This window comes from Uloborus diversus, chromosome 2 (genome assembly GCF_026930045.1).
Source record: "Uloborus diversus isolate 005 chromosome 2, Udiv.v.3.1, whole genome shotgun sequence".
Lineage (NCBI taxonomy): Eukaryota > Metazoa > Arthropoda > Arachnida > Araneae > Uloboridae > Uloborus > Uloborus diversus.
Window position 1 is genome coordinate 60,003,045 of NC_072732.1, and position 24,971 is coordinate 60,028,015.

General features: G+C 31.0%; 1 protein-coding gene across 1 annotated transcript; it reads left to right on the forward strand.

The window, feature by feature from the left end:
• Nucleotides 1-1,976: 1,976 nt before the first annotated feature.
• Nucleotides 1,977-22,986, forward strand: LOC129216336 (uncharacterized). The gene is made up of 5 exons (XM_054850547.1): nt 1,977-2,039; nt 11,931-12,129; nt 14,513-14,644; nt 20,102-20,351; nt 22,259-22,986. The coding sequence occupies exons 2-5, from the start codon at nt 11,968-11,970 to the stop codon at nt 22,984-22,986; spliced, it is 1,272 nt and encodes a 423-aa protein (XP_054706522.1). The 5' UTR covers nt 1,977-2,039; nt 11,931-11,967.
• Nucleotides 22,987-24,971: the final 1,985 nt, after the last annotated feature.

Consider the following 24,971-nt stretch of genomic DNA (forward strand, 5'->3'; position numbering starts at 1 on the left):
ATTTAAGGGACTGAGTTTCGCGACATGTGCTTTCTTGAGAGACTTTTTTAGTTTTGCGAGAAAGATTTGACTGACAACGTTTCCGATTTCGCGTCATCATGAGTTATACAGGCTGTTTATATAGCTGTGCTGTGGTTGACTTAAGTTCGGGCATTTTTGCCGAAGGTCAAGCATATGTAACTTTAAGCCGAGTTAGGTCCCTAGAGGGACTAATTATCAATAGTTTAGACCACCGCAAGTTACTTAGTAAACCTCACGATAGAAACAAACTATCCCAATGAAATGACAAGTTTGTGAAATGTACCGAATTATAATCATAATAACTAAGTCAATGAAAATCAACTAAAAAGTGTAAAATAAAGAATTATTAAATAAAAACAAAAAACCCGACTGCGTAAAAACCAAAAAAACTAAAAAGAAAACTGTATAAGCCCAGTAGTTTAGAATGTTATTAAGTACTACTGAATAACTGTACCGTTGAAATAGTTTTATAGCCGTACACAGATAAGACAAATCATAAATTCAAAAGCAGAATAGAAGGATCAACAGTTGGGGCCCATTCAAATTTTACGGGGTTCTTTGAATCAGAAAGGAATGGGTCTCGACTGTTGATCCTTCAATTCTGCTTTTTAATTTATGATTTGTCTTATCTGTGTACGGTTATAAAACTATTTCAACTGTGTAGTTATTCAGTAGTACTTAATAACATTCTAAACTATTGGGCTTATTCATTTTTCTTTTTAGTTTTTTTTTTTTTTTTTGGTTTTTCCGCAGTCGGGTTTTTGTTTTTATTTTATAATTTTTTATTACTCTGGGACATAACTTGCTGTGCTTTTGTGCGCATTTCTGTACCAAGAAAACATAATAAAACTATTTTGCTTCTACCCTAATGTAGGGAATATGTTCCCCTTTGATAAATTAGTCCTCACTTATTGTGCCACTCTTATGGCACATGTTTTGTAATGTAGAATATAAAAAAAAGGCTCCTTTAAGTCAAATATGCACTATCATTTATTTGATCAATTTTTAATTTGAATCTTTTAATGTAAAAGATATTGTAACAATACAATTTTCAACAATCTCCTGCACACTTTCTAACACACATTTTTTAAAATAACAAGTTTTAAAAAAAAATAAAACACAACAAGAAATTCCGAATAACAAGAGTTTGCCCTTTCTACTCCATAACTATTTATGATTTGTGCAATATTCCTTGAATTATTCATATTTTAAGGCAAGACCCCCCCATGAAATTCTTTAGAGACTAAAGCATTTAAACATTACCGATCTATATTATTCAGTTTTGCAACAGCATTACCTAACATCAATTTGAATGAACAAAAACGGAAGTAAAACGATTGCTTTACATGAAACTCTAAAGCATTATCTGCGGTAGACTTTTCGTGGAATACTTGTCCTGAAAATATTATGACAATTACCTCATATTTTTGACTCCAATTTTCACCTCCATGCCGAATGCATTTGAAGTCTTTCCAGTAAGATGCCTCTAAAGTGACACTTACACATGTCACTTCCGAGAAAAAGAAGATATAAAAAAAAAAACTGGCAAACAATTTCCTTATAGCTTCCAGGAGCAATTTTGAGCACAGACTTCTCTCAGTTTACCAGAAGGAAACAAACAACAAAAGTACCACAGGAATTTATTTATAAACGTTTCCGCAGCTCAGCGAAAGTGAAAGAAATTCTATTGAAAACTAAGACTTTTTTTTCTTTCTTTCTTTATTTAAAATAACAAATCAAATATTTTCTTCAGTGATGCTTTTTATTTATAAATCTTGACTTTCTTGCGCTTTGCCAGGGTTAGTGATGCAGATGACGAGTGTGATTTATGTGATCACTGAATATATCGTCTTTTTCGTGAATCTGGTCGCGACAGCTGGTCACCCAACCGGAACGCACCGTTTACCAAGCCGCCTATAAATAAAAATTTAAGATAGAATTTAGTGCCGTAAAACCAGAAGCGGATGTTTTCACTCAAACATGTGTTTATTTACTTCGAATGTGACTGGAATTTGCAGGTAAAATTTCGTTCTTTGTTACGGATTATACAAGATAGGTGAGTGCTTCATGATATTCCATTATGCTTTTCCATGAATTCTGTACGGTTGAAAACGAACATGCGATGTGATATAGGACCATTCTACGGAAAACGATCAATTTGTCGTTGTTTTGACGCCTCATGTATTTCATTAAAAATAGGTAATACTTGAAAAAATTAATGAACAAATGTGTTCCGCTTAACAAATTACAAACTTATGTGTGGTTTCTTAGCAAAAAATTTTGTAATTGCCCTTAATTAGGCTTGCCAGATTTCTGAAATGTTCAACCGGGACACCAGAATGTATCCCCCCCCCCCCAAACGTCGCTAGTGTTCAAAAGGTACACACCTGTGGCTGATCTTTGGTATTTTAAAGCGCAGTTTATTCTTAATGTTATGACTAAATGGTTACTAATTAAAAACTTAAAACAGGAGTAATGAAAACTGACATAAGCGGATAAGATTTGAACATTTCACTTTCTAAGATGTAAATATTTAGTGTAAATATTTTTTAAACTGAAATAAGATGTAAATATTTACATTTTATTTCAGTTTAAAAACACTTTGAATGAGGAATTAAAAAATGAACAATATTTAGATATACTTTTCATTTTATAGGGCTTTTTTAGTCTTTTCTGGTTTCAATTTTGTAAAAATCCTCACAAGCTAATCCGGTATAAATTTGCAAGTGACTGTTACAAATGATAAAGTAATTATCCTAAATATTCCTTTACAGTTAATTATTTTTAAAAATTAATTATAATAATAAATTATAAAAATATTTTAAAAATAAATTATAAAAATAAAATTTTAAAAAATTTGTCTTTTTCCGGGACGTGAAGTAAACCGGCCAGGACCCTGGAATTTTGTCTGAAAACCGGGACGTTTGGCAAGCCTACCCTTTATAAATATTACTTTTGAATGAAATATATGAACGTCAAGTGCATAACAAATGGTTGATTCCAGTGGCGTAGCTAGACCCGACTTTCGGGGGGGGTTACTTCTTTTATATATATATATATATATATATATATATATATATATATATATATATATATATATATATATATATATATATATATATATATATATATATATATATATATATATATATATATATATATATATATATATATATTATATATATATATAATATATATATATATAATATATATAATATATATATATAATATATATATATATATATATATATATATATATATATATATATATATATATATATGTATAATCGCTTGGAATTTTTTCCTTTTCTTCTTTTTTTTTTCTTTCACTTCTCTCTTCTTTCTCTCTTTTTTTTGAGACTAACTTTTCGGGGGGGTTTTGTCCCCAAAACCCCCCCCTTAGCTACGCCCCTGGTTGATTCTTTCGTGGAATGGCCATATATAGTCTTTAATTTATCGTAAATTTAATTTATCCTTCGTATTTTCAATGCCTTTACGTTACGTTCACAATTTTTTGAACTTAAGTACGGTAAAAATCAATATTTTTATGAATTGTTTGGTGCTTTTATAGTTAAAAACTACTTAATATTTTTCAAGATACGGAAAAATTCAATCCATTCTTTCTCAAGCTAAACCAGAAAATTGATGACTTTTTGAGTGCTCAATTTATGTCTTAACAAATGCAGTCTTGAATAACAAGTAATAGTAATGTAACCCGCTTTTATTGCTGTTTCTGCTAATAGCCAAATAGAATCATAAAAGCCAAATAGAATCATTATTCATGAGTCAAACATGTGAGACAAAAAATTTAATATCAGAAAAACATTTTATAATATAGTTTCAACGCAAACCATTAAAAATAAATACTTTTCCAAACTTAATTAATTAAATTTAACCATTGTAATGCTGTTGTAAATATTGTCAAGAGACTGGAAATTGTTTCATTAGTATTTTCAAATCAGGTGATATATTAGAAACAATATATTCGAAACAATAGTCACCGATTGATCAAATCCTTAAAATTTTAATGGTTTTGAACATGAAGTTTTAATTTTTCCTGATACTTCTCCTATTATTAGATCAGAGGCACTCAATGTTTTACTTTGACTTGTCCTGAAAGACTTTTAAAAGTTTGTCAAGGATATAAGCTGAACTATAATAATTTTCTTTTGTCAATAATGCAACATAATGTGTAGCAGAACGTCCTTCTTGCGTCAATTACAGTTCGTTAATTGTTAATATTTCATTAATATAATTTACTCTTAATTATTATTAATGTTATTACTGTTAATATTTTCAACCATGCTCATGTTCCAAATCAAATAAGTTTTCCGTTTACTCAATTTATTTATTATTATTTATTAAAGTATTGCACACTACAGAAAGAATCCAGTTACGGTGGTAACAATAATATAAAAAAAGCAATTAAAACAAACTATGCATTAAAATATTAAAACACAAAGACTTAAAATTGTAAAATGACAAGTTAAAAATAACTAAATCATGACAATGAATGTTAAAACGTTTATAAAATTTAAAAAGACAAAAATTATCCACATAGTTCCATCTGGTAAAAAAAATTTTAAAAGAAGAAAGACTCCTAAGAGTCCTACTTGGGAGAGTAAGTTGTATCGAATTGATGATAACTGACGATTTATGTCTTAACAAATGCATTATTGATTAAAAAATAATAATGAAACGAGCTTTTATTGCTGTTTCTGCTTTTATATAAAAGCCAAATAGAATTAACTACATCACTAGACATGAGTTAAACATGTGAGACAAAAAAAAAATCAATCGCAGAAAAATATTAATTTTAACGCAAACCATTAAACATAAGCACAAATATCGTTTATGAAGTTCAAAAATTGCTGCCGTTACGTTTCATTAGTTTTTGCAACTAATGCTAGACAGGAGTTCCAAGTTCCTTTCACAAAGCAGGTGTGAATTCAGGCAGAGGGAAACAGCTCTTAAAGAAAATTAAAGACTTGCATACACTTGTTTAGGGTTAAATCGAATTCCAATTTCAATTCAGAAAGTGTTTTCATACATATGAAACAACATTAATGAAAAAGGTACCGCCTGATGCCATATATAATTTCATAAAATATTTTTTTTTTCAATTATAAATGTCAATTCGATGTCAATAACAAAAATGTCAATTCTAACTTCCGAAGAATTTTCAATGCTTGAAATAGCTTTTTAATGTGAGATTTTGAAATTTTACCCAAGGCTTCATATTTTTGGAACAAATAAAAAAACGCTTATGCATCATGCAAATTATTGAGCGTATGAAGTTATTGTTCGGTTATTGCAATGATTTATCCGCCTTACTAATTTAGCTTAGTTCACTCCTTTAATGGTCCAGTTCTACTCTATGAAGCTTGTTCAAACTCATTGCATAACAAAATTTATTTACTTTATTTTATTTTATTTATTTCTTTATTTATTTGTTTATTATTTATTTATTTATATATTTATTTATTCATTTTAAATTGTTTCTACTTTTTAAAAAAAAACTAGTTGTTCATGTGCTAAAGAAGTTCTGGGAAATTTTTGATTTTTCTTATTTTTAGCAGTTCCATTTTCAAATTTACTATCTTATAATGTTCATTCACATGATGTTTATAGTGACTATACTTCAATTCGGCACACTATTTTTCTAAAATATATTTAAATGATCCATCACAGTTTTAGCATTATGTGTGTGTTTCTCAATTTAAAAAAGAAAATCGTATTTTTTTAGATCTTAATTTTACTTAATTTTGGAAAATAAGAAAAAAACATCGAAAGATATCTCCTTGCTGTTACGAATTGATTGCAAGAATTATTCCCAGTTTGACCATTCCGTTTTAATTAATGTTACATTAACTTGAAGAAAATCAAAAATGAAAACTAATTTTGATGTCCAGTCTAAACAAGAATAGCAAAGCAGAAACCATACATATTTCATATGATTTTATGCACACCATGTTTTAGGAAATACGAAAAACGCCTTCTTTTGTTGTATAGTTTTAATTACTGCTTAATGTCTGTGGCTGGCTACTAGTTCGTTATACTTTCTCTAAACACACAGGATTCTTTACTGAATGGACAGATGTTGCATTTTTACAGAACATCCAGTACTTTGTACTTCAAAACCTCTTCGTTGTTTACGTGTCCCTGGTTTATAAACACCATGGAAAGAGTGAGTCCTATTGCTTAAGAATAGCTGACTTTGGAAGGGAGAGGGGGAGTTCGCATAGTCAATGCTTGTTTTCCTTAAAATATTCTTTAAGAAACCGTACGACGGTATTTCGAATTTTCATAAGTATGCTATTCCTTTCAAAATACATAAAAGTAAGTCACGGTAATTATTCCCGGAATTACCTCAAAAGACCACAAACACAAACCCAACTTGACGAAAAGGGCGTTGAGAATTTTCGATTATTAAGAGCGCACTAATTTCCGACCTCCTTGACTTTGATTCTCTGACTCAACTACACACCCACTTTTCACTCCTCAAAAACTGTCGTGACTCAATCTTTTGACATGTGCTAACGGAAGTCACTTCCACCGTTAGATTTTTACCACAAAACAAAAATATTTTTCTCCGAGGAACTTGAACAGTGAATCCCCTATTTATGAGTCCGGAGTTGCCAGCAATTTAGAGGAATTCGAAGGATTTTTCCAGCCATGCGTCACAAGACTTTAGTCATTGGTACTGGGTTCAAAGGCCTTCTACTCTAAGGCCACTTTTGTGTTTGTATATTTTATTTTTTTACTTATACTCAGAAAACATAAGCTCCGAAATTTTACTGCAAGCTTTTCGGAGGAAATGCTTTATAAAATAACGAACGTATATAAACAGTGCGTAGGCTTTATTTGCACAATTTCGAGACAGGTAAGTCCATCTTCAGATTTTGAAAATTTCAAATGTAGTAAAATCCTATCTGATAGCCGGAACCTTGTCTAACCGACGTCGGAATTCTTATACTTAATTAATTCATTGGTTCATTTAATTGCTTTGGTAAAAAAAAAAACAAATGTCACTACAAAGTTAGTAATGTGTTTCTGCCGTTTCGCCGACTCGAAATTTCCTTCCCTTTTGTTTTTCTGTTCCATTCCTACTTTTTGATAGATTTAGAAGGGGTAGGGAGATTTAAGTTTCGGTAAAACTGTACCGAGACAGTTTTAAAAATTAGAGTCCCAAACATTTTCTAGAAGACTAGAAGAGAAAAAAAATACGCATGTAATAGAAATGCGCTGTTAATTCGATGTTAGCAGTCAGAATGACTGTCTCCGCTGACGGTTTACCTCCATTTCGACGACAATTTAAACTTCCTCCCCCGCTCTAAATATATCAAAAGATAAGATTGAAACTAAAAAACAACGGGATGTAAACCTTTTTGAAAGCGATCGAATTCAAAAGTAAAGTGTTGTTGATTAAATAATTATTTTGTATTTACGTATTTAGTTTTGAAATTAAAGAACAAATATAAGTTAACTAAGTTCTCAATAGCACTCTTATGGCTAAAGTGTATTATAATTTGTCTTGTTACATTTACATTGAATGCACTATCTGATTTGTGGGACATTTATTCAACAGATTTATATTTTATAATTCTAGTAGCAATATAATTTTAAAACATCGCATTTTTAATGCGTACGTGTTTAAATTCAGAGTTAAAGTTTTCGCTGTCCCCTGGCAGCCACTTTTGAGGCTCTCTATAATTAAGAATTTTTGATTTACTGAAAGAGGTTCGCTTCCAATCATTTCAGTCTGTCAGGATTCTACCATAGTTTGAATTATTTAGTAGGCAATCCTTGGTATTTTGCTTAATTTCCAATCCTAGTATGGTAATATAAATACCTGTAAGTTCTATTATGATCACAATCCCCTCCTCCCAACCCCATGATAAAATACTATCTATGCTATAAATATGGACAGATGTAAATGTATAAATATGTGGTGTAAATTGAAAGATAGATAGGTAGATAACTATTATTATGTGTTTATCTGAGACTTACACATTAAGCTTCTCAGTTTTTCATAACTATGCACATTTTAGTGTAAAAAGAGGTGCTTATATTCATTGATACATATGTTTTTAATCTCAAAGTGTTTTCTGATCACTATTAGATGAATGTAAAATCTACTGCATTTTTTAACTTTTAAAAAAGTAAATAAATAAAATTTAGTACTAAAATATTTTCTACAAATAAATTGTGGATGCATAGATGGTTTTTAACACCACATTTAGTAAAAGTCTACTTACTCTGCATCTACTAAAACAAATACATTTCATTAAAAATAACTTTATTATATTAGATGTAGTAGTGTAATTTTTCCTTTCAAACAAATATTAGTCATAACTGATTTAAAAATACTGTGTGGACAGTTTTTCTGTTTTGGTTTCTTATTTATGTATTTGTTTATTTATGTATCTACTGCTAACTAAATACAATAAATTGATAAACATCACGAAATATTGTACATGAAATGGTCTAGATAAATTAAGTAGTGATTTAGCATTATTATGATATGAAAATTATAGAATGGGAGTGCGAATTGCACAGAACAAGAGAACTGAATTTGATATTTTGAAAGACATTTAGCTGACAGGAAATTTCTTATGTATTGAAGAATGCACTTAAACTGAACTATTAAATGCAGCAAAAATTAATGCATAGCATGATGAAGAGGTGATGCACAATTGCACAAAAATAGCTCTTGTTTCAACCAGAGAATAAATTTCTCAAAAATATGTCACTTAATTCGTTTGAAAAACTAAAACTGTACGTCGTTTTAAACTATGCTGTTTGTTAATAATTGTATGCTAAGTTTATTTTTTTTTTACAAAAGATTTTATTTTTTTCAATGAGATTATTATTACTTAATTCATTTTTCATATATTTTTTTCTAATACATCTTGATAAGATTGTTTTTGCTTTACTTTTATGCAAGTATTTCTATTAAACTTAATTTTATAATAATAAATTCAAGTGACTGTAATTTATTTACATGGCAATAATTTTGTATTTTTGCTTATCTTAATTTTAGCCAATTTTTTATGATTTATTATTTTAAGGTGTTGTTATTTTTTTACAAGGCTTTATTTCTATTTCAAATACATTTTCCTGAAGAATAAAGTGTTCTCTTTCAATAATAAAAAAAAACTACCAAAATAATTAATGAGGAATTTTATTATGTCAAACCTTCGAAATGTTATTTAAGTGCTTTGATTACCGTCAAGTGTTCTTTTAAAAACAGCTTTTTTTTAGCTCAAAAAAATCAAAATTGCTATTTTACCTTAATTGCATACATTAAAAACGTTACTACGAAAATATAGCTTTTATTTTATTGCTACTATTATTAACTGTATGATCACCATAGGGATTACTTTTAAACGCTTGATGGAAAATCAATTAAAAATGTATAAAGACCCAATTGAATAAAAACTAAAGGAAAAAATATTTGGTGATTGAATGTCGACTGAAACAAAAGTTGCCGAAATAAAACTGAATTAACATAGTTAATACTTTGATTTTTGAAAAAAATCATTTCAAAAATGCTAACTCTTCAGGGACCATACTTTTGCCAGCATAATTGAAAAAACATTTCATTGAAACACATAAACTTGATTAAATGATTTTAAACAAACACAATAAGCTTTTAGACGATTAAACTAAACTAGTTCTCATCAATGTGCTTAATTTTGTTCTGAATGCGAATTTTCAAGTACCAATCGAACATTGAAAGAATCTTAGAAGTTAATTCGCACATAAGATTGATAAAATTGTTTTCTAAAAAAAAGTAAGCTTTTAGACGATTAAACTAAGCTAGTTCTCATTAATATGCCTGACTTTGTTCTGAATGCAAATTTTCACGTAGGGGAAAGGGGGCACATGTGAAGAATTTTGTTCATTTCTTTATATTTCAAAAAATGTCATCGATTTTTCAACGCAAAATTGTCCTCATGATTGAATACACTTTTCTGTGTGTCATGGATTTTTTGGGCTTTTTAAAACTATTATTTTTTTTTACTTTATGGTATTTTTTAAAAATGTCTGCAGTTATTCACTTGTGCCCCTAGAGGGGGGTCAATGTGAACAGGCCTGAAGCACATATGAACACGGGTAAAAAACGCAGGAGAAGCATCATATTTCAAAGAAAAATTCTTCAATATGAAACATATACCTAAATAACAAATAGGTTGAAGGGTTTGTAACCGTCAATTTCTGCAACAACTGCGTCAGTTTCAACTGTACAGTTATACAGTTATTGTATCACTGAGAAAATATTTTTGCCGAATAGATAACTGAACAATGTCAAATTCTGAAGTCTTGTAGCTTGTTCTGGTCACTGAATAGACTAGACAAAAACTTATATGGCTACATAATACGAAGAATTTTTTTATGCATGGATTACTTTATATATATTTTGCTTTTAAGCTTCATACATTGTTTGATAATGTATTTTTAAATGATTTCAGTTTTTAATTAAATGAAAATATTTTGCTTCTTTTTATTTTCTTTAAGATTATATAACAGTAAATTGTGGATCAACTATTTAGTAACAAAAAATATAAAAAATAGAAATATTAAACATTTATTTATTAATGTTTATTAATATTAATAACAATTGACAATAAAATTACAAATTCATTATAGGAAAATAATAATTATAAATATTTACACGTTTTGTAACACTTACAATATCCTACACTAATAATAATATTATGGAAAGCGGCTATGGGAACTGTTCACTTGTGTCCCTAGATGTTGTGTGCACATGCGCCCCACTTTAGAGCTAATTCACTAAAATAAGGAAATTTTAATTTAATAAAAAATTTAAACATTGTCATAAATTTACTTGAATGTTCATACAATAATTCGTAATAGTTAGATTTAGATTAGCAGTTAGTTTTTAAAATGTTATCACGTGAAGAAGACAGTGATAAAAAATTTTCCACATCTATGAAAACAAAGAAGTTGCTTCAATAGAAACATAAAACGACTTATTGCTATAAATGTTTGTCCAAGAGGTACAACTGGTACTGCTCTTAATTGAGAAATTTTCAGGATTTTTTGCTTGAAGCGATCTTAGTAAAACATACCATGTTCACATGTGCCCTGTGTTCACATGAGCCCCCTTTTTCCCTACCAATCGAACATTGAAACAATTTTTGTTGAAAGTTAATTCTCACATAAGCTTGGTTAAATAATTAAAAGAACAACCAATAAACTTTTTGGCGATCAAACTAAACCAGTTCTCATTAATATGCCTGGCTTGGTTCTAAATGAGAATTGTCAGGTACCAATCGAACATTGAAAGAATTTTTGTTGAAAGTTAATTCTCACATAAACTTGGTTAAATAATTAAAAGAACAACCAATAAGCTTTTAAATGATTAAACTAAATCCAGTATTAATACGCCTGCCTTTGTTCTGAATGTGAATTTTCAGATACCAATCGAACATTCAAAGGATCTTCGTCGGAAGTTATTTTTACCTGTATCTATCCGCTTGTAGAGATTACAATAATTACTTGATTAGACGCCGCATAAAGTAACAACACCCAGTAGAATTTCTTCTATCAGTTGTGTGAAATAAATATTTCTCACAACTCAACAACCCAAGAAAGAGGTTAATTCATCTGTCGTCAAAAACCGCTTCCTATAAGCATACAATAAACTCATATATTATTCAGAACAATGGGGCGGTTTGGAAAATATACGAAGTTTTGAAACATAATATCGACAAATTTTTTAGATTTTTTCAATGCCTTCTGTCACCATTTTTAGGTTATTTCTTTCGATTCCCACAGATTCTAATCCCCGCTTTTCATGGCGTCTACTTCACCGAAATTCTGTATTTGAGAAGTGACTTTTCATGTTAGTTTCTTAGCATTTCAATTTCGTTTTTTAGGCGGATGTTAGTCAAATGATATCTAATAGTCTGAAATATGCTGTATCTGCTGTCATTGCTTCTCGTGATATGGCTTCCAAGTGCAGCGTGGGGCCATGCTCGTCTCATGTCGCCTCCATCTAGATCTAGCATGTGGAGGCTAGGATTTCGGACCAAGAAAAATTTCAACGACAATGCTCTGTACTGTGGAGGAATTAATGTAAGTAGTATTAGTTTTAAACCTCTTTGCTCGTTTTCTTAATACATTGAGATATTCTCAATATAGTATTATTTGAGCTGGAATTACTTATAGAAAGTAGTTAGAGTATAAGAAAATTAATAAGTGAGGATATTATGTCATATTTCCCTTGTCGAAAAAAATAAAAATTTATTCTTAGATTTTTAAAATTTAAACAAAAATTTAGAATTTTTCGTATTATCTAGAGCAGTTCAGAAATTTTGTGAATAAAACGCTCTAACTCTCATCGTAGTTTATAATTAAAATCACGCAGTAGAATAGTTGAAATAATTTTTCCATATTAAGAAATATAAAAGTGAGGATGCTTAACTTTGTCGAAAGCTTTTATAAATTATAACAAGGTAAACAGTTCCTTGTAAACGTGAAAGGAAAGTCAAACAAATATTATAAGCAATTTATTTAATCCCTCTAGAGATTCTTACAATTATTTTCAGTTTATATCTCTTTGACTGCTGTATCAACTGTAAGTTGGAGAACATTGCTAGATTTTCTATACTTTGCAGTTTTGGGAGAATAATTCCGAAAACATTTTACATTCTAGAAACTTCTACGCAAATTCAAAAAAGCAATATCATACAATAAAGAGGTCAGAATCGATGTTTAAATTTTTTCCCCCTGGAAAAAAAAAGAAAGTTGCATTTCATACTAAATAAAATGCGGTATATAAGAAATTTTTCATTAGATACTAGTTGTTCAAGATAACTTCAAGCAGAAATTTTATTCACAGAGAAAATTTTGGAAAACCAATCAGTTTTATATGAAACGTGAATAACAATTTTCTCTAGCAAAATATTAAAAATCTCTGTTTGATTTATTTTACAATAAATATGATTCTAAAAACCTTTTTTTTTTGTGTGTGTGTGTGTGTGGTACAGAAACATGCACAAAATTGCATGAGGAAATTGCTGTTGCAGTGCTTTTTTTTTTTTTTTTAACTGGAGCGCAACAACGGATAACATTTTTCTACAAAAAAAATTAAATCTTTGTTGCTGTCGTGCTATGTTCATTGGGCAATATGAGGGTTTGGAGGGGGATAGTGAGTTCTCTGGAACAAAGATTGAATCCTGTACCCAATGTAATTGTGTAAAATTATACATTAATATTACTTTTAATATTAATGCATTAAAAGGTTATGCATCATTTCGTGATTATTTTTAACGAAATAGAAATAAAAAACAATGCCAAATACCAAGCAAATTTAATTAGTCACTGAACATCAAAACTTTAACAAACCACAAAAGCACGAAAAAGGTGATGAGGGTGTTACTTTTCCGTTATAAGTGTAACATTCCTCATTTTCAAAACCTTTCGCCTAGTTGATCAAAACAAAACGTTTATTTGCTCTTCAAATGTTGCCAAAAACATTAGTGGTCCTCTTTCACTCGTTTTGAGTTCATTTTTGCTCAATGTTAAAAACGAGAAAACTAAAAGCATTCTGTCAATTTCTTCTTTTGAATATTTGATGTTTTGAAGCTTTAACCGGATTAGTTGATGCCTCTCATTTTTTACTGCTTTTAAACCTTATGGTAACGGCATCAGTAACAGACAGTCGTAAGTTTGGATTTAAGTAATAAGAATTTTAGGCCGGTAAAACTGATGTTCCTGACCCATGAATATGGTGCGACCATCTAGTGTTATCACAGTGAATTTTATGATCCAGTTGGTACATATTTACAAGCAAAGGTGGAAGGTTACGAAACTTCGAGGTCTGCCGGTGTTTCATGTTCACTTGAATTTAATAAGGTTTTAAATCCAAAAATAAAGAACTTTTGCACAATTTGAAGATAAAAGGGGAATTATGTCCGTTTCTTATCCTTTCCTCAGAATTTTCGGTGTCTGTTACTGGGGTTCGGATCTTTTTTTCGAAATGGAGCAAATAAAAATAGAATTAACTAATTCAGGAGATCCAGAAGCAGCCAAACGTTAGATGAGATGTAGTTGCATGAGAGAAAAATAGTTTTAAAAATCTAAATATATTAATAGGCTCAGAAAATTGAGTTAACCTGAGAGCGATATCTTAAGCATGTCTGTTACGGGTGCAGGACGATTTCGATAATTGGGAATCTGGCGATCTTTCTTCATTGGCGTCAATTTTTGGCTGCAATGCCTGCACGAGAGGCATTTTTCGTTGCAAATCTAAACAAAGAGAACCGAAACCTCTATTGACATAGGGTTACTATAAATCAGCAGGGTTACCAAAACAAAATAATTTACGCCTAAAATGAGACGACCGCGCCAAATTCCCAGTTATCGAAATATCCCCACGGGTGCCGTTACCCTAACACTTTGTGCTGAGATTTTCGTGATTCCTCTTTATGGTGTTATTATGGTTCTTTGCTTACAGATTCAATGGCAGAAAAACGGCGGGAAATGTGGCATTTGTGGTGATCCGTACAATATGCCTCATCCAAGAGACAACGAAGCAGGAGGCAAGTTTGGCCGAGGAATAATTTCTCGGCGTTACTTGTCCGGGCAAGTAAGTAACTACTATTTTTCTCATAAATATGTATTTAAAATATGAGCAATGTTGCTAGATTTAAACTTCAGTATGAACTTGAACTAACTAGTTTGAATTAATATAATCTTTACTAATAATGTAGCTAAAAGTTTGTCTGTCAGGCTGATGTCTGGATGCCTGTGAACGCATAGCACCTAGACTATTCTGGCTACTTTCATGAAATTAGACACAAAATTAGTTTGTAGCATAGGGGTGTGCACCTTGAAGTGTTGTTCCGAAAATTCTTTTTTGTTCTTTTTCTATTCCAATTTTAAGCTTATTTTCCCATAAATTTAATAATATGGGGAAGAAATATTTCTCGCACATGTTTTAAATTTTAAAACATTCGAAATCTTCGAATTTTCTGAATAAATGAAGTTGGTTCGAAGTTTCTACAAGCATTAGTAGAGCTGTAGGAATTGTTTTTAGAAAACCAGAATTCAAGGCTTACCTTTAGCAAGCCAAACGATTCTAAATGATTCAGCTTATTAAATGGATTAAATTGAAATATTTTGACTGTTTAAAAAAAGTCATCTTCTTTTATTTTCTCTGTTTTTACAGCATTATTCGCAACTCCAGAGCTCGAATACGCTACCTTGCGGTGGTTAACAATACGAAAGAAAAAGGTAAAACATTCCATTCCACGTGTTTTCTTTGGGGTAAATTACATTCTTCAGACAGTTTGTGGTGTAATGTAATTTCAGAAGAATTAGAAAAGAAAGCTTCCCACAAGCACGTTTAAAAATTACTGCCATTCATAAAGCGTAGATGCAAGTTATAAGTTACGGCATTTGTTTGTTTTACCTTTTTCATCCGCCATTGGACAGTGGCTGCAGCGCCCCCTATAGTTTATTGGAGTTGCGAGTACTTAATTGGTTAATATGTTTAATTTCATATAGTAGGCGATATTTTAACGTTCTTTTTAAACTGTTCAATTTCGGGAAAATGTTTGATCGTTACGATATTGATTAATCATTACTGATTCTGATTCAAAATATTGTTTTCATTTGTTTTCAGAAATTAAAGCGTTTTTAATTAAAGCTAATTCCAGGAAGAAATGTTTATTTTTTTCTTTCGTTTAGAGATTATACAGTTTGTGGTTCGGGGCTTGATTTATTATTTGAATGTAATACTACTTCTATTTATAACCGAACTATTCTAACGAATTTTAATTCAAGAAACAAAACAAACGTTTTTGGAGTTCACAAATCTTTAAGTTATAGTACTTTTCACTAGAGTATTAGTAGTTTTTTAGTATTAGTAGTGAAATCACGGAGTTAGTGGGACGGAAGCAGGGGCGTGCACGGGGGGGGGGGAGAAGAGACAACTGTTGGTTCGTTAAATATATTATAAAAAATTACTCTACGAATAATAGAAGTTAACTGCAAATATACAGGTGAATACAAAAATATTTTGAGGAAAATTATTCTCTTACTAGTGGTACCCGCACGGCTTTGCCCGTAGTAGAAAATTAAAAGGATTTTTGGTTCGCCTGTATATTTATAAATAATGTATGGTGAATTTCTCGCCAATTGACTTGTGCCAATGTTACGGTTCCACGTTATGGTATCTTGGTAATTTACTAGTCCATTTTATGCCAATTTTGCTCGGAAAAATGTTCTTAAAATTGGAATAGAAAAAGAACAAAATCGAATTTTCGAAAAATCGCTTCGAAGTGCACATCCCCATGCTACAAACTAACTTTGTGCCAAAATTCATTAGAATCGGCCGAGCCGTCTAGGCACTATGCGCGTCACAGAGATCCAAACATCCTGACAGAGAGACTTAGTGCTTTATTATTAGTAAAGATAAAGAATAAACAATTAATTTTATGAAAGCCATTGGTGTGGTAATAAATGACAGAATGTTAGGAAGCAGAACTATATGCTTGACTTAAATAAAATCTCTGCATTTCTCCGAAGAATAAGAGTTTCCTTCTACCCTCATAATGACAAAAGCACATACTAATAACAAGTATTAATGTCTCTTTCGTTTTAGAAATGGAAGCAAAAAAAGCGCTTTTCTTAGTTGTAATAATTTTCTAATATATACACGTCTTTTTTCTTTTCTTTTTTTTTTACTAATACATTTCGCGAACATCATCATTGTTAAGAAATGAATGCAATTAGAATGGGCTGGTTTCCTTCAGTGAAAAGTACTACTTTTAGTCATGGAAATGGATAGAATGAGCAAAAAAAAATTACATGGACCCAGAAAATACTTTCATTTTCCCCACAGTTTTTTTTTTAATTATTTTTTTTTAATGTCCGATTTTGCAAACAAGGCGTGGTCTTTAGGACGTCATAAATGATGTAATTTGGCGCATCTTTCTACTACGTTTCCACGTTATGATAATCAAGCAGCGAATTAAAATTGCGCTTTACGCTTGCTATCAACCATATCGTTGCCAATACACGTGAGTAAAGATGCGAATTAAATATTTTGTTCTGTGAATGGCAACATTGAATGGCATTTCATCATTCGTGATGCCACACGACAGAAGTGCAAACAATGAAAGCGCAACGATTTAAGTAGTTTTGTAAAAATATTAAACTTAAATAAATTATTTAAAAAATGGTCAGATCCTATGTTTTTAAGCATGCTCTGTCAAAAAACAATACTTTTAAAATTTTGGAAACGACCCCATTGTACTGATTCGTAAATTTCCCAAAGCAAGTAGTTCTCAAAAACAATAATAACAGCAAAAATAATAATAATCACAATGATAATAATGAGGGTGGTGGTGGTGGTGATGATGATTATGATGATAATAGTGAAAAAAAAGGATGATTTTTTTAGGAAATAAATAAGAAACTTTTTTTAATGAAGGGAAAACAATTCCCATGTATTTTCCACTTGGAAACTCATTTTACCATATTTTTGAAGATTTTATTCGTTTTTGAACCCTTGGACTTGGAACTGATAGCATCTTGGGAGCGTCAAATTGAAAAATTTTAAACTTACCTTTAGTTATTTTGGAAACAGAATATCATGAGCAAAACTGCTTAAATTCCTCAGTCGCCAATGATCGGTGGTATCGGGTTCAATAGCACCACCTTTTGGCAATAGTGGCATGCTCAAAGGTCAAAATGATACATTTTTAAAAATTGTTGAAAGTTATGTTCCTAAATACATTAATTGATGCAAGGTCCCACTCAATTAATGGCGCTGGCGCTTAAGTATTGAGTGGGGCCATGATTGATGTTAGTAATTCGGAACTCCAGCGCTCGAATACGCTACCTTGCGGTGATTTACAAAACTGCAAAGGAAGCGTTCCACGTGTGTCTGTTGACGTAAACACAGGCAGTTTGTTCTCAGTATTTATTAACGCAATCGATGTGTCTTAGTTTGCTTTCAGCTACAGAAATTAATTCGTCACTTAGTAGTATTCTCGAGCTTCTCAAAATAATGTTAGTTTTCATTATTTCCTTAATAATTGGTAAAAGCGAAAATACTGGATTAACAAACTTGGATAACGTTATACAAGGTAAAAAATTTTATTGTTTTGTATGAATTTGTAAGAATATGGGGTTTTTTTTAATCTTAAATTAATTAAACTTACCATATTTTACAGCAGCATTTAGTTGGAATGGACAGTATGCAAAATATTTTCTTGAATTTATTATCGTAGAACAAAATGAATAACCGAGAAAGAATTTACTTTATTCCTTTTATTCTCAGCTGAAAGGTTTCGCCAAATTTGTTTAGGGTCATAATTTTGGCATTGTGCGAGCAAAGTAGCCTTGGCGAGATTTCGCGTTTTTAGTTAAACCATTTTCAATTTTTATCATGAGTGGAATAAAATGGTAGTAAGATTACAGAATTCGATAAGTAAAAAGAAATAATTGTCAATCAACTGAAAAGAAAACTACCACCATATATCCGTGAGAATTTTGTTGATGATTTGCATAACATGACACAATTAAATCGTAACTCAGAAATTAGAAAAATCGAAACAGAAAATTTTTAAATTAACCGATTCGGGAATTCAAGAGAAATAACTCAGCTACAAATGGAAAATAAGTGCTAGCCAAAGCAAAGCAAAGAAGTATCATCTTCTTTTGGTAATAATTTGTAATGTCACATTAAATTTTCTAGCCTTAATTGTTATTCTTGTCAGGCCACAATTATTATTTAGTTTTATCAAGAATTGATAAATATCGAATTCAACATCGTGAAAATGGCTGCTTAGAACTATTGAACTACGTACTTTGCATTAATGTTTGACGTTTAGTAATGCTTCTTGAATTCTCATTTCTTTCTACGTGGGTCAGAATATCAACACGACTTTGAAAATTAATTTAAAAAGAATAAAGCGAAAAAATCATACGTACGAACAAAAATCACAACACTTTTAGCATTTTCTTCGTTACCATGTGCGTTTGTTTTAGTTTTCAATTCCGCCATTAGACAGTGACTTCAGTGCCCCCTATAGTTCGTTGGAGTTGCGAATATACTTTGAATAAATTTGTTCATTAAGGCTACCTCTTGATTTTTGTGAAAACGATATTGGAAATTACTTTTCGCCTTTTGTACACTTATAGGTCGTTCATTCCTTTCTTGTAGTGGCGATCGAGTGGTAATTGACAGCTTATTTTTTAATCGCCATTTTTTAAAATTCCCCCTGTAGCCAATGGCGACGGCTAATTTTGCCCTTTGACAGAAGAATGCGAATAAAAGAAAATAATCTATAGTAATTTATGCAAGCGGCTCGAAATTGTATTTTAATACCATTTAGACAAATTTGACAAAGCATTATGTTCTAAAATTAAATCAATAGGTAGCAGATTTTTTTTTTTTTTTTTCATGGAGAATTTGAAAGGAAAATGCAATAAGGTTTGTTTAGTGCTTTGGATTTTTTTTAAATATTCATCGTCATTTAGTATCAGAATCTTGCTCTAAAAAACTCTTTCTAGAAGTATTAGTTCAAGGATTCAAGGGCTCCCTGAAAGGCATTGTGAAGAGGATTACGTAGGATTGAAAAGTTTGGAAATTTCTGATGAGAGCTCTAACACTAAAAGTTTATCAAAGCTGAAGTTACTTTCAAAGCATATATCACCATTTTCCTTTTACATATGTGGCAGTGAGAAGCAAAGGGTTGTAAGTGACAAAATTAAAAATTTGGAGAAAACCAGTACACCAGAAAACCAGGTAGGTGAACCTCTCCTCTGTCTTGGAGCAAGATATAGTACTATTTGCCCTGGTAATTGCTGCTATACAGCATGATTTAAAGAAACTTTTCAATGAAAGACTACCTAGGACCGCAACTTTAAGCGCGTTTTGCTCAAAACTTGAAACGTCACCTACATCCTTTTACTTTCCACTGCCTCATATTTAAATACTTACTACTAAGGTGTATTACACTTTAGTATGCAATTCAACTTGTTCAATATTGGTTTATTCCTCTTATCTCTCTTTTTATAATGGCCAACCTAGGTTATGGAAGCCACAGTCGATGTGACCACAAACCACAGAGGGTACTTCGAATTCAAACTCTGCCCTAACAACAATCCGAGGCGGGAAGCCACTCAAGATTGCTTGGATAAGTACATTCTCAAAGAAGCTCATGGCATAGGAACTCGATACTACATCGGCGACAGAGGCAGAGGCGACATCACCGTGAAATTGCAATTGCCAAAAGGGTTAACTTGTACGCAATGTGTCTTTCAATGGACTTACGTAGCAGGTTTGGTGCATTTTAGTTACTTCTAGTACCATTAAAAAGTTATATTATTTAGGTTTTAATGAAATGAGTGTATTCAATGACTTTCCAACAATCATGTTGTCCTGTGCCGAAACTCGTGGTATCACTCCGCCAAAATATCATATTACTGTTCTTTGGCGATTTTTTTTTTTTGAGAGGGGGAGGCTAACGGTTAGTAATTGTGTTTTTTTTTTTTTTTTTTTTTTTTTTTTTTTAAGTTATAAATGTGCTAGTTTGACATTAAAAGTAACCTCATTACAATTATTTATCAATTTACTAGTTCATGTTCATTAGGTTACAAATTTCATTTCCATTTCGTAACTTAAAATAACTGTAATATTGCTTTAAATTTCTCTGACATAATTTATTTAGGTAGTTTGCTTACGAGTATTTGAGTGAAAACTGTGTTCCTTTTTTGCGGCTAAGTTTTATTTTAATGTCTCAAGTCAAAATGTCAAAGGAGTTCATTTACTTGAGTACTGTTTTGAACGTGTCCTTTTCATATTTATTGATTTTGTAATTTTTGTCAGTTTCACGGCTACTATATGAAATGGACAGCTACTAAAATGATGCATAAATGTTTTTCAACTACTGTAAGCGACTTGATTTCTTTTGAAATTTTATAATTTTGTCACCGCGACTCGTTTTTTTCCAAAAACAGGCCACGGGCCGCACCAAGACTTTGTTATTTCCGACTGCAGACATTTTTCAGGCAGTGTGACATCATCAGTGACATATATTGGAGTGGAGCTACAGGGGCTATAGCCAAGAACATAAAAGTTGAAAAAGTGACAAATTTTGAGATATTGTCTACAGCACAAAATCACAGAATGCGATGAAAAAAGGGGGGGGGGTGAGAAAAAGTTTGCGGCACAAAGTCATAGAGTGCGATGAAAGAAGGGGGGATATCAAACTTTGAGAAAATGTCTGCAGTACAAAGTCACATAAAACGGTGAAAGATAGGGATAGTGCTAACCCGTAGATGGTAGAAATATAAATTCAGCAATGGGGCATGACTGCAGGTTTGACATATTTATCACCTCCATTGATGACAAAATCTTTCGCTAATCTACGAGTAAAGAATTTGAAGTAAAACAGAATCGTAGCTTTTTTTTAAGAAATTAAACATCACAAAATCTTATTTTTAATGATTCAAGAAATCTATTGTGTGACACTAATTCTTTTTTACAAATGATTTTATTTACTCATCGGAAAGCTACAGTTGTGATCAGATTTTTAAAGTACTTATGTAGAGGCATTCTGCCTGCAAAAATTAAAGATACACGGAAATTAGTTCCATGTAGTATCTTTTGCATTTTTCTCACCAGGTTGATGGCAATAATTCATTAGGAAAAATAAAAGCATGTTCCATTTTTTACATGGTCTAATTACTTTAAATAATGTGATTCGTTTAAAATATTTCCCAATGGCGTAACTGTTCTTTGTTAGATGAATTATGGCTTGTCTCAATTTTTAACTGCTGCCGTAATTTCTTTGTAGTTACTCAAAATTAATTATAATAAGGTTTCGTAAAACAGCTGCATTTGGTGAGTCATTTTCTTAGAACTATAGTATCAATCAAAAAAAAGGCAAAACGTTTTATTATAATGATTTTAAAAAATCCATAAATATCAAATCCTAAATAAAATCTTTCTATAACTGGTGCTACTGCTCATTCATCCATCGGTCTTTCATTTCTTATCTAAATCCATGTCACTTAACAGCAGTTGTATTTAAAATGTTGGTGCAATAAATGTTCATTATTTTTGTAAATATTCTTGTTATCAGATCCAGACAGCACTTAAATAATCAAGTAAGTGAATAAATAAATAAATGCTTTTATTCAGTATTTGCTTTTTATAAATTACTATAAATCGATATTATTCCAGGAAACAATTGGGGAATGTGTGAAGATGGAGTTTCGAGACTAGGCTGTGGACCACAGGAGACATTTAGAGGCTGTGCAGACATATCCATTGAAAAAAGCTCTGATGTCTTCAACTTCAGAGCCATTGAAAATGAAATACGCAACAGACGACGTGGGTTTTATTCCAACAAAACAAGAAAGCAAAACTTATACAAGTATTCAACGGACGCCAACTATCCTGAATATAATTATCAAGTATCCAAGTACAATCGAAGAAACACCACTAGACATAACTTTGTAGATACGAAACGTCAACCCCATTACAACAAATATTATTACAACAAGAAGAACGAATATGATTTGAATTCTCATCAGTCTCCATTGAATGCACAAGAATTTTTAGGCGATAAGACTTTGTTGAAATTGAAAAACCACAAGAATTACGACGGCAGGAAAAGGCAAAAACACCGAAACTACAGTGAGCATGGTGCGGGTTATAAAGCCTCTTATCTGCACTTTCCTAGTGATAGAGATTATGAAGTAGATACATTTTTAGAAAAAGGGCGACATAGAACTTCTTTGTCTTCAGTTCGAGGACAGCGAGGAAAAAAGCGATACCCCAATAGGAGGCCAGAGCGTGAATCTGCTCTTTCTCAATTGTCCAGTTTCATTGATCATGCACAAGACGACAGAGACTCACAATATTTTACCATAGGGGGAAGAAGGTATAAAGATTTTTGGTATTTGTAGAAAATTTGGTTTTCAAAGCAGCATAATGCACATTCATCATTACGCTACCGTTATGTTTCCACACATTCTTAAATTTCACTCTTGACATTCCGGTATCACTGTGTTTGATTATCAAAAAACACTTTGTTTGCTAGTAAATGCTTCTAGAAATATGATTTTTTCAAGATATTTTTCATTCTCAGTTCATAGTATAGGGTTATTAATGTTTGAGGTACTCACACAAAATCGTAACAGTTTATTAAAAACGACTTCATAATTTCATTAATAAAGGTATAACCAGTGCAGGGGAGGGGGTGACGCGGGAAAACTTCGGTCCTCTTTTCGTCCTCCGTTTTTTTTTTTTTTTTTTTTGTAAAAATGATGGAACTTGGTTTTTAACCACCTCTTATTTTGTGGAGCCCCTCAAACACCAAGGCGAGTCATACTTTTTTTTTTTTGCAGTTACAGCACTGGATATAATGCTCATAAGGTCACAGATCTGTTTTGTTCAATAAAGCAGTTGTTTGCTGTTTCAAACAATTCAATTTTTACTACTGAAATGTTTGTTTATTATTTCATAAATAGTAACTTAACTCCCTGAATTTTTCGGTAGAAAATTTATCTTAAAAACCTTTTAAAGTGTTACAAACTCTTAGATTACTATCTTCTGCTTAGCAACTTTAATATGTAAATACTATTATTATTTATGCATCTTGCAATTCGATTACAATTATGTAACAAACTGTGCTAGCAATCAAAAGCATTACGATGATTGCCCCAAAGAGCTTAATTTTCAAAGAAGCACAATAAGGCAAATGTTTTGTGCTATATTTTTCTTCATACAAGTTTTTATCACATATATTAATTAGGTTCGATGCTTAAAACATCAAGCCAAATAAATGTAGGGGGAAATACAAGTAGTAGAAAAAATGGTAAACTTTCTTAACTGTTAAATTATTTTAAAAAAAAAGCTGTTAAAACCAACCTCATGAAATTACTGAATAAGTATTTTATGATTTGGATTTTCTTCGACTTAATTTATTAGTCCCTACATAAACGTATTTCCTTTCACTTACCAGATATTTTACTTAACTCAAAATTTCACTCCGACAGAAGAGCAAATGCGTAACTTGTTTCTCGAAGCTCGTAAATCCTTGTTAAACCTCAAGTGTATCTGCTAAGTCATGTAACTATCAGACTAAAAATGTCTTAATTAGTTCCAGTTACTACAAACTGAATAAAAGTTTTCTTTTTCTTCAAATTTGACGAAGTTATAATTTTAATCAAATGTTGTTTCATTGTAAGTGGCAATGAATAAACATGTCATCAATTCTTAAAACTTAACTTAATATTCATCATTCCAATTTTCTGTTTTCATCTTTTAGAAGCAGATCTGTCCTCTTAATTGGCTTTTAACAGTTCAAAATCCGACTCGGAAGTCATTATGAAAGTAATTTTCAACTTTGACCTGAGTACTCGTTGATCTTCGTGACACTTGGAATTTGGTCTTAAGACCAAACGAGGAATCGTGACACTTGGAACTACTGGAGTATGCGGTCTCATGGTCTGAAGAAGTGAATACAATCAACAGAAATTTTGTGAAATTACGTTGACTGTTAGATGAGTATTTTCTATTACGATTTCGTCATGAATCCATTCAAAATTACAGCAGAGTTTGAAGAACATCGCTGTGTCTTAGGGTGCAATTATAATTCCTTCATTATTTAATTTTTCTTTTCATTTCATTTGACATGGTTTTCGTGACTATTCCTGGTTTTCTTACTATTCTTTGGTACATTTTTTTCCTTAAATAGTTTTAAGAATAGCTAGTCTTTTTTAAGATCTTTACTTGATAATAACATTATTTATTTTTTGTGATGAATATTAAAATTGCTTTTACCAATTTCAATACGTCTGAGAATACATACATAACATGTTTTTAATCACTCCAGAGTTCTATATTATAAATTATTCCATCTATATTGTATAATTCATTATCTACAGTT

What these genes read in the sequence shown, in the direction of transcription:
- LOC129216336 (XM_054850547.1), top strand. Translation starts at nt 11,968, where the DNA reads ATGCTGTATCTGCTGTCATTGCTTCTCGTGATATGGCTTCCAAGTGCA. An exon ending in TGTACTGTGGAGGAATTAAT is followed by an intron (nt 12,130 to 14,512) that starts GTAAGTAGTATT and finishes CTTTGCTTACAG; the next exon opens with ATTCAATGGCAGAAAAACGG. An exon ending in TCAATGGACTTACGTAGCAG is followed by an intron (nt 20,352 to 22,258) that starts GTTTGGTGCATT and finishes ATATTATTCCAG; the next exon opens with GAAACAATTGGGGAATGTGT.